At 39.8% G+C, this 10086-nt stretch overlaps 2 protein-coding genes across 2 annotated transcripts; one reads left to right on the top strand and one right to left on the bottom strand.

Moving 5' to 3' along the window:
* Positions 1 to 970: 970 nt before the first annotated feature.
* ddias (DNA damage-induced apoptosis suppressor) lies at positions 971 to 5333 on the bottom strand. Its single transcript, XM_069661299.1, has 5 exons — positions 5016 to 5333; positions 4590 to 4751; positions 3985 to 4093; positions 2839 to 3152; positions 971 to 2725 (listed from the first exon to the last, which is right to left on the bottom strand). The coding sequence occupies exons 1-5, from the start codon at positions 5135 to 5137 to the stop codon at positions 1051 to 1053; spliced, it is 2382 nt and encodes a 793-aa protein (XP_069517400.1). The 5' UTR covers positions 5138 to 5333; the 3' UTR covers positions 971 to 1050.
* A 1517-nt stretch (positions 5334 to 6850) lies between these two features.
* On the top strand, positions 6851 to 9619 carry LOC138590889 (uncharacterized). Its single transcript, XM_069661311.1, has 7 exons — positions 6851 to 6940; positions 7029 to 7093; positions 7183 to 7291; positions 7409 to 7474; positions 7725 to 7867; positions 7988 to 8130; positions 8224 to 9619. The coding sequence occupies exons 1-7, from the start codon at positions 6927 to 6929 to the stop codon at positions 8386 to 8388; spliced, it is 705 nt and encodes a 234-aa protein (XP_069517412.1). The 5' UTR covers positions 6851 to 6926; the 3' UTR covers positions 8389 to 9619.
* The last annotated feature ends 467 nt before the right edge of the window (positions 9620 to 10086 follow it).

Below are 10086 nucleotides of genomic sequence, written 5' to 3'. Positions count from 1 at the left end.
CAGACATCCACTCCCTTTGTCATGGTGCTAACTCTTGATTTGCCATAGGCTCAATCACCATTGTGTTACCTCATTTGCTAATAGATAGTGACATGTATTTAAATGAAAATCTTTGACATTATTACTTTAAGTTGATTTAAAAGTACTTTTTCACGATTTCACGACTGCTGTCGTTCTTCTTCTTCTTACTACTTTTTTTCGGTGGAATTTCTTCTTCTCCTTGTGCCCACATGGCACAACATACACCTGCTGTTTAAGGGGCGTTACCTATGCTAATAACAAAAAAGTAACCATGCCCCTCCAATTCATCATTCAGCTCTTCTGGGTAAGAGCAGACTGGGATGGTTAAGAACGTTTGATGCATCTGGTGTTGACTTAAGAGAAATTTAAGAGACTGTTGCTGCATTAGGGCCCAATGTGTGGTCCAAATAACACATAAGGTAAAAGATACACACCTGATTAAAAGTGAATTGGATTAAAGGATTTAAGTTTCTGAGATGTGTCCTATAAAAGCCTGACTTGTTTAAAAGAGGACAGAAGAAAGAGATTCTTCCTTTTAAAATAAACCTCTAAAAAGTGTGTTGACATCCGAACATCGGACCCATATCCGACTTTTACATATGGAATTTATCACTCCAAAACCAGGGCATTAATAAGGACTTGCCCCATTATTGTTGCTGTAGGAAAATTCAATCTCCTGGGAAGGCTTTCCTCGAGATTTAGGAAGCTGGCTGCAGGGATTTTTAATTTTATTAGTGAGGTCAGGAGCTGAAGTTGAGATCTTTAGTAGTATAACACATTCTGCTGAAAATGTTTGTCAATGGAGATCTTTTTCAGTTGTGTGTCTCTTGTTTTTAATATACAGTATGTGCTCCATTTTCACATCCTGCAGCAAAAAGTTGGAGAACCAGCAACAGTGCTGCTAGTAGAAAGTAAAGCAGTAAGTAGCCATTTTGTAATAGTTTTACTCTTTCAACAGTTATTTGGGTTGACAGCCTGAAATACATTAAAAAACATTATATTTTTGGAAGTCCATCTGCAGCAGAACTCTCAGAGCGAGTCGGAGAACAGATCTCTCGACCAATCACAAGTCTCAAGGTCACAATTAGATCCATCCAATGTCCCCTTATCTAAAGTCTCCGTGTCACAGTGTCCTGTTTGTACCAGACGTCTCTGTGATGATGTGGGAGTTTGACCCAACAGAGTTGTTTTACAATTCCCTCTGTCTTCCTGCGGCACATCACGAGTCCAGCCCAAACTGCTGCTGCTGCCATGAGTCTGACTTCTTCTTGGTGTTTTGGTAGCAGGGGTAGGAGGAACAAAAAGTACCTCATTGTGTTCATTATCAGACACAGTCACATCCCAATAACTTGAGTCACTTTTGTGGTTGAACCGCCCTGGTGACCATGTGTTGTTATCCTTGCTCTGCACCCTCAGGGGTTGCTGAGGCAGCAGACATTTTTTATGCTTCAAAAACCTCCTTTTTGAAGTAACTCTGTGTCTGTGTCTGCTGGGGGGCGTACCCCACACCAAGTTTTCTTTTGTAGACTCTCTGCCACACCGGGGCAGCTCATTGGGCGATTCACCAAATGTTGAGATTCTGTATGATAAGGCAGATGACGCTGTCACTGCTGCTAATTTCACAATGGGAGTCGACTGAGAGGGAGGGACGAAATCAAGCTCTTGTGTGCATGGTGGAATGAAATTGTCCCCCTTAATGCTTTTGTTACCTTTCAGTTTCTGTGTGTGTGGTGTTAAATGTGGGACATTAAACATTTCTCTTCTCGTGTGCTGTTTTTTTGGCATGGAAAGCAGCGGGGAAGCTTCTGTGATCGTTTCTGTGTGCGTGTTGAGCGTGTTTGTGTTCATATCGATCGTGAGTGAGCCACTGAAAAGGTCTGCAGAACAGTTGTAGGTGTCCCCTTCACACGGCTTGTCTTCGTTTTCAAAAGAAGCGGAAAACGCCTTCTCATCCGGCTGGTTACACTCATGGGAGAAAATGTTTCTGGCTTGACTCTTGTTGACACATCCAGCAGCGTTCTTACATACCTCAGATAAATCATGTCTGTCAGCTCCATTTGGCTCTGGTGTATCTATGATGCCCAGACATACCTGTGAGTTGTTGTCTGTTATCTGTTTGTAGTTTTGACAAACAGATGTTGATTCAATTGTTAAGTTCTTGTCCTGTGATTCAACTTCAAGGTTGTTGCTTGCAGTTTCTTTCTGATTTTGCACATTTTGGTTTTGCTCTGTTTCATCTTTGTTTTCTTCACCCAGAAACTCTGTAAGACTTTCAGAGAAAGGAAAATCCTCCCAAGCCAAGGAGTCTGATATAAAGGTTTGGCTTAGTTGTCCTGTAAAAAGTTCCTTCTTCTTGAAACTGTTGTGGCCAGATGGGGAGGGACTGAACCATTTGTCCTGAAAGGGGGTGTTTCCAACAGCTTTATCATCAGATGAGTTTGGGGATTTGGCAAAAGACGGACTATTGTAAGAACGGCACTGCAAAGCAAGAGGTGACAGCACTCTCTCCCCTATGACTTCATAGTTATCCAGGCTGTCTCTCGGTGTATGATGTGGTGTTTTGTTTTTGTCTGTCTGTCTGCTGTACTCATCTCCACTTTCCTGGATGCTGCAGCCTTCTTCTTGCTCTGCTGAAGAAGTAACAAGTCCCAGTGATTGCTGCCATGGAGGAGTGGGAGTAAGGGTGCAGTCTGGGTGCTGTGATCTAGGATCAAAAGCAAAGAACTGTTACATGAAAATGAAGGCGATTACACTGAGATGCTCTGAGGATCATCAGAAAGAAAACAATAATAATCAGTAACTTTTTAATCTCATTACCTGCGAAATGATTGGCAAAGAAGACCCGAGGCAAAAACTGTGTCACTGTTGAAGCTGCTGGCTGGAGAGTAATGAGGAAGCAGCCGCAGGCATGTTTCTGGCGGTCTGGAGGTTTTGCTGGGATCGGTGGATCCCAGCTCGTATTCTGCAGCTTTCTGAAGAAGGGTTCGATAATAACTGACCACTGTGCAGCCTTCTAGGCCCAAAGCTTTGGGAAGAATCATCTGACTGGCAATTATCTGGACTGTGTCTCTGCTGCTAGAGCCATTTGAAACAGGCTGTCGTAACCAAGGCTCCGGCTCTGATTCAGTCACCTGAAGGACACAGAGAACCAGGGATGGTTGAGATAAAGATCCGAAACACAAAATTATATCAATGAAATATGTACATCCTGTTTAAATCCACCGGGCCAATAATACTAGATCACCACATACTTGATTTTTCATTTCGCAACAATGCAGACAACGCATCAACTAGTATGGACTATAACATCTTTGTAATGTGGAAAACCGTGTTTCAATTACTGAAAAATCCCTTTATGTTTATTCAGATACCAGAGTATACTGACCTCAGTTAATATGGAACAGACAGTGAAAACTGAGAACTGGTGTGAGGCACATCAACAGTCGAAAAACAAGATAAAAAAGGGTAAATAAAATTGTTAAAGTTGTTGTAGTAATATTATTATTACTTAAAGCTTTTAGATTGCATAAAATACAAAATGTCTTTGTTGCAATAAGTCAGTGTTCTCTGAAGATTTCAGGATGTTTGTTCAACCATGCAGTGTAGTATCTTCCTATCTAGTATGTTTATGGTTAACTGTATACTGGTATATTCTTTAAACTATGTTTTCTACAGATATTCTTTATATACATATCATCATTTTATATATTGCTATTTTTGTCTTTTAATTTTTGAAGTCGATCTGTAGTCATCGATCTTTTCTTTGTTTGTTCAGCCTTAGTAGATTACTGTGCATGTATTGTTCCTGTGTATTGCCTGGATAACATGCCACTATAACACAATAATTGCCCAGTTTGAGACCAATAATTTTCACAATTATATTTGTTAACTAAAGACAGCATCAGTATTGGTACACACCTGGTATAACCCATTAATATATCCAATACATATGTGCAGTTGTACCTTTATACCAAAGATAAAATGTCTGCCAATGAAACAGTCTTGGACAGCCTTCACCAACAATGCGGATCTGGTTGATGCTCCAACTGGTCCGTCCACGTTCTCCACCAATCTACAACATTACAGACACAACAGAAATCCACACAACTTAACCAGCAAAGAAAAAAGACACAATTAACAAATTAAGCTTTTTAAATGTGCAGAACTTTACACTGCTGATATGAAGCTCACTTGTGTATTCCTTCTGACATACATAAGCTTTACCACAGTGTTTTCTAACATCTCCCCTGTAACTAAATCACATAGGTATACATAAAAATAAAGTACATATTAATTACTGTTCAAAAAAATAAACAAAGAGCCGAGGTGCAGTTTCATACAGCAAATCCCAGATATAGACGTGCCATCGTAAAGTGCAGTTGTTTAGGCCAACATCCACAAACTAAGCTCATCATGATAGCTCTGGGTGCCTTACTATCTGTTTAACAATTTTCTGGTGGAAACCCTGCAACATATAATGTTTTAAAACCAGCTGTAAAGCTGCATGTGGATAAGGCCCATCACGATCTGCACCATGACTTGAGTAAAAAACAATTGTCCCTGCTCACCTGTGTAAACCTGTTGCGTGGATGCCAAAGAATGGATTTAAGCTGGTTCCAAACACAGTAACTGCAAATATGCATTTGTCCCGGGTCACCCTCAGTGAGAGACGATATCTGTGATCAACCTCCTCCCTCAGACAGATGTAGCCACACTTATGGCATCGGCATCTGTGGTGGGTAGACAGAGAAGTCAGACATTTTTGTACATGTCTAAGTAAGTGGGAAGGAGTTTTTATGCACTGTAAGTGAGCGTTCACATTTTCCCAGTAATCTCAAAGTACAAATAAATACTTTTTTTTTCATTTCAAGTCTTTTGTATTGGTTAGTTTCATCTACATGGTCTAATCAGTGAGACGTAATAAAGTATTGCTGTTCATTCTCATGTACTTTTTACAGTAACCATACTTTTCTGTTGGTAGTTTGTGTGTTTACCTCTTCGTGTCCTGCTGTTCCTCTTGAACCCTTGAGAAGCAGCCTTTACAGCACGGATAAAACACACAGGCATCTTGCAGAGACAATACTACACACTCCACCAGAGCTGGTCTAACAGACATTTATTCTGCCTGGACTTTAGTTAGCTAGCAGCAGCTAGCAAGCTAAACTAAACTTCTCACGCAAGTGTCCAGTATCATGTTAATTTCACCAGGACGGCAGCAACTTCTATATTCAATACCAACACTTGTTAATAAAGACAAAACCAACTGTTCAAAGGTATAAGCACAGCAAATAGGTCCATTTATATGTCCTAACGTGTCTTTGGCTGCCTGAAAGCACTAATAATTTACGAAGTACTTCTTCTTCGTTTTGTTTTGATTTTTGGCGGTTGGGAAGCCAGCTCGCCGCTGCCTTACTGCCCCCTTCTGGACAGAGTGTGGAACAGAGAGATAGTAGTTAGCCAGAGAGAGACAGATACTTTATTGATTCCGAGGTAAATTTAGGCATCCAGTAGCTTACAAGACATATGACATCACACATCTGTCATGTGCATAAAGATTTATAACAAAGAAATAAGTGAGCGTTACAGTGTCATAAGTCTTGGTGTAAATTCACTTTTCAGTCTATTCGTTGTTTGCTTGCTTCCCCCTTGTCATCACAAATTTATCCTAATTAATAATTTTTCACTACACTTCATCCCTGCATTCATACTGCTTAACCTGTTCAGGGTCACAGGTGGGCTGGAGCCAATCAAGCGTACTGAGTACTGAGTAGCATAAGAGTACTGTATGGTAGGTTGATTATGTTGATTATGTATGGTATTCAAAACAAAATAACCCTAAATATAAACCTCTGCCAAAATATAATGACCAAATGACTTCTAGTCATCGAGACCGAGCTCTTAGAAGACCACGACATCTTAACTGACATTGTGTCTGAATAAAGCCACTGCCACCTGCTGTCAAGCAGAGCTGATGTTTAGTCATGGTTGTGACATGACTTTCTGATCCTGGGCTCTTCTGTAGAACTGATGTACCAATTTGTCAGACAAATGTCAACTAACCAACCATGCCGACATCAGAGTGACACTGCATTCAAAAGTACTGCAGAGGAACCTCTTGTATGAAAAAACAATGGTATTCTCAAGCAGAGTTAGACATCGTTTCACAAGAAGTAGGCCTAAGTGTTTTTTTAAGGTAGACAAATATAGCAATTGTATACATTTCATGTTACAGTTCGGAATGTGTGTAGCTGATGTAAATTTTAATAATGAACACATTTATGGACGTTTACAGTACAATGTGTATAACTAATCATTTCACTGTGAAATGTTACTACTTTTCATTTTACTTCCATGTGCATACAATATTGAGAAGTAGAAATATGAGTCAGTTCCGAGTATGAGAAATGACTGTGGGCAGTATTTGCCAACTTCAATAACAACCAGACGGATATTTCCTATGAAGTGTTTTTTAATTCTATAAGAAAATAAAGCAGACAGCTGACACATACAGGTCTCTGCAATATGTGCATGGGGTACTGAAATAATAATAATTGTAAATAATAGTCTAAAGATACAAAACTTACTGTAGCCAACTGACTAATTATTATTATTGATTTTTCATATATTTAATTCCTGGTAATTTCTTCCTCCTTTTGTTGTGATCATTGTTTTAAATTCGTGTGAAAAAAACCAAAAAGAGTGCTCGAGCCTCTCTGAGGTCATGGGATTGAACCGCCCTTCCCTTCAGTTTGTGGCGCAACATTTCCAGTAAGAGCGAGCTTTCCATATCAGGAAGAGCGCGACAACGTAGGTACGCAGCGGTCTCCCTTCACTTTCACACAGTGGGTCGTATCTGAGTTGAATTGTTGTTTTGGAAGGACACGAAGGGAACACATCGTTTCAGCATGGAGTTAAAGAGGTAATCTCGATTACTGGACATCGTAGGACTTAAATTATCGGGGGTTTTTTTGTTTAAAGTAAAAATATAACTTTTTGTTTGCTTTCAGGTCCGTTCGTGTTTGGATCGCTTTTGCCCTGCTGATATTTGGAAACAATGCAACAGCTGTCCTTGGTACGAACATGTAGCTTTTAAATAATCTATCTAGGCAATTTGTCATGCTCATATTAATCAATCTCCTCTGTGATGTTTGTCTCGTGCAGGCCGAAATCTTGACTGTACCAACGACTTTGAGAAGTTTCTATCTTGCCACATTGAGGCGCAAAACTGCACTGAATACAGTTTGACTCTAGTGAACCACAACGGGATTGGGTAAGCTGTTTTTATATATTTCATTACAGAGCCAAGGAAATAACACTTTTAAAACTGTACATTTCTAAGCTTAGGTTTGGTTGTGGATCCTGACAATGTTTCATGCCATTAAAACAGTGTTGATCCTGGGGCGCCCGGCCAAGGCTGCAGTCCTCAAGGCATTGATCACAGGATTGAGCCCAGGTATGTCGATCATTTGGTGCATGTCATCCGCCAATCTCTTCTCCCCACATTTCCTGTCTCCCTTCAGCTGTCCGATCCAATAAAGCCAAAAAATAATGTTTAAAAAAAAAAAAAAAAAACCCCCAGTGTTGATTCTGTGTTCTTTTTTAAATATCATAGCCCATTAAAATCAGCTGCAGCTTATTAGTCTGAGAACTCATTTCTATTTAATATATTTAGAGCTTGTTTGATGTTTTCTTGTGCCCCACAGTTACATTTTCAAGCAGTGCGACAATGGACAGTGCTGCTGCTCAGCCCAACTGGATGTTTTTTATTCAGGAGATGATTATACAGCAAAAGTTTGGAAAAGAGACATAATGGAGGACTGCAAAGTCATTGACATCACAGCCAGCAGTAAGTTAACTTGTTTTAAATGAATATCTGTCAATCTGCATTTGCTAGAAATACAGTCCTCCGGCCCCAGGATAACAGGCGCAGAGTATAAAACATACTGTTTTATTGGTTTTTCTACAGTAAAGCCCAAAACACCAACAATCATCTCAGTCAATGAGTCCAATGGGAACTTTCAAGTCGTGTGGTTGAAAAACATGAAGGACATTTTAAGTAAGACCCTGAAAGCTGAAGTGACTTACCATGTAAAAGGAGACACACACAAGGTAGGAGCAATTTCATAGGCTGCGTATATAACACTGAGGCTATTTGTTCTCGAGGTATAGACTGACTGCTGGGTTCTTTTTTCTTCCTGACAGGAGCCTAAATTTGTCGACCAAACTACAGATGGTGAAACAAACGACTATGAGATACTTGGTCGAGACTTAAAGCCGAGCACTACTTATGTGGTCAGCGTGAAAAGCTTCACCGAATGGAGTGGGAAGTTCAGTGACAGTAGTGAGGAGTATGAATTCACAACTTAGCCCTTATTCAAAGACCTAACCATTCCTTTTTAGACTGTTTGCTTCATCTGAACGTTGAATTTGTTTCTTTTTCTTTGGATTTCCACTTATTTTTGAAGTCGATCTGTAGTCATCGATCTTTTCTTTGTTTGTTCAGCCTTAGTAGATTACTGTGCATGTATTGTTCCTGTGTATTGCCTGGATAACATGCCACTATAACACAATAATTGCCCAGTTTGAGACCAATAATTTTCACAATTATATTTGTTAACTAAAGACAGCATCAGTATTGGTACACACCTGGTATAACCCATTAATATATCCAATACATATGTGCAGTTGTACCTTTATACCAAAGATAAAATGTCTGCCAATGAAACAGTCTTGGACAGCCTTCACCAACAATGTGGATCTGGTTGATGCTCCAACTGGTCCGTCCACGTTCTCCACCAATCTACAACATTACAGACACAACAGAAATCCACACAACTTAACCAGCAAAGAAAAAAGACACAATTAACAAATTAAGCTTTTTAAATGTGCAGAACTTTACACTGCTGATATGAAGCTCACTTGTGTATTCCTTCTGACATACATAAGCTTTACCACAGTGTTTTCTAACATCTCCCCTGTAACTAAATCACATAGGTATACATAAAAATAAAGTACATATTAATTACTGTTCAAAAAAATAAACAAAGAGCCGAGGTGCAGTTTCATACAGCAAATCCCAGATATAGACGTGCCATCGTAAAGTGCAGTTGTTTAGGCCAACATCCACAAACTAAGCTCATCATGATAGCTCTGGGTGCCTTACTATCTGTTTAACAATTTTCTGGTGGAAACCCTGCAACATATAATGTTTTAAAACCAGCTGTAAAGCTGCATGTGGATAAGGCCCATCACGATCTGCACCATGACTTGAGTAAAAAACAATTGTCCCTGCTCACCTGTGTAAACCTGTTGCGTGGATGCCAAAGAATGGATTTAAGCTGGTTCCAAACACAGTAACTGCAAATATGCATTTGTCCCGGGTCACCCTGAATGAGAGACGATATCTGTGATCAACCTCCTCCCTCAGACAGATGTAGCCACACTTATGGCATCGGCATCTGTGGTGGGTAGACAGAGAAGTCAGACATTTTTGTACATGTCTAAGTAAGTGGGAAGGAGTTTTTATGCACTGTAAGTGAGCGTTCACATTTTCCCAGTAATCTCAAAGTACAAATAAATACTTTTTTTTTCATTTCAAGTCTTTTGTATTGGTTAGTTTCATCTACATGGTCTAATCAGTGAGACGTAATAAAGTATTGCTGTTCATTCTCATGTACTTTTTACAGTAACCATACTTTTCTGTTGGTAGTTTGTGTGTTTACCTCTTCGTGTCCTGCTGTTCCTCTTGAACCCTTGAGAAGCAGCCTTTACAGCACGGATAAAACACACAGGCATCTTGCAGAGACAATACTACACACTCCACCAGAGCTGGTCTAACAGACATTTATTCTGCCTGGACTTTAGTTAGCTAGCAGCAGCTAGCAAGCTAAACTAAACTTCTCACGCAAGTGTCCAGTATCATGTTAATTTCACCAGGACGGCAGCAACTTCTATATTCAATACCAACACTTGTTAATAAAGACAAAACCAACTGTTCAAAGGTATAAGCACAGCAAATAGGTCCATTTATATGTCCTAACGTGTCTTTGGCTGCCTGAAATCACT

The sequence above is a fragment of the Semicossyphus pulcher genome, unplaced genomic scaffold, assembly GCF_022749685.1.
Source record: "Semicossyphus pulcher isolate SPU_LCO1_2020_fin unplaced genomic scaffold, fSemPul1.0.p SCAF_1, whole genome shotgun sequence".
In the NCBI taxonomy this organism is placed as follows: domain Eukaryota; kingdom Metazoa; phylum Chordata; class Actinopteri; order Labriformes; family Labridae; genus Semicossyphus; species Semicossyphus pulcher.
Note: the sequence above shows the minus strand (reverse complement) of the source record. Positions and strands in the feature narration are given on the sequence as shown.

Excerpts from the sequence above, each read along its gene's own strand:
- ddias (XM_069661299.1), bottom strand. The coding sequence starts at position 5,137 with ATGTCTGTTAGACCAGCTCTGGTGGAGTGTGTAGTATTGTCTCTGCAA. Across the intron at positions 4,752-5,015 it reads GAACAGCAGGACACGAAGAG|ATGCCGATGCCATAAGTGTG; the intron begins GTAAACACACAA and ends TACCCACCACAG. Across the intron at positions 2,726-2,838 it reads CTTTGCCAATCATTTCGCAG|ATCACAGCACCCAGACTGCA; the intron begins GTAATGAGATTA and ends TTTTGATCCTAG.
- LOC138590889 (XM_069661311.1), top strand. Across the intron at positions 7,094-7,182 it reads CAATGCAACAGCTGTCCTTG|GCCGAAATCTTGACTGTACC; the intron begins GTACGAACATGT and ends TGTCTCGTGCAG. Across the intron at positions 8,131-8,223 it reads TAAAAGGAGACACACACAAG|GAGCCTAAATTTGTCGACCA; the intron begins GTAGGAGCAATT and ends TCTTCCTGACAG.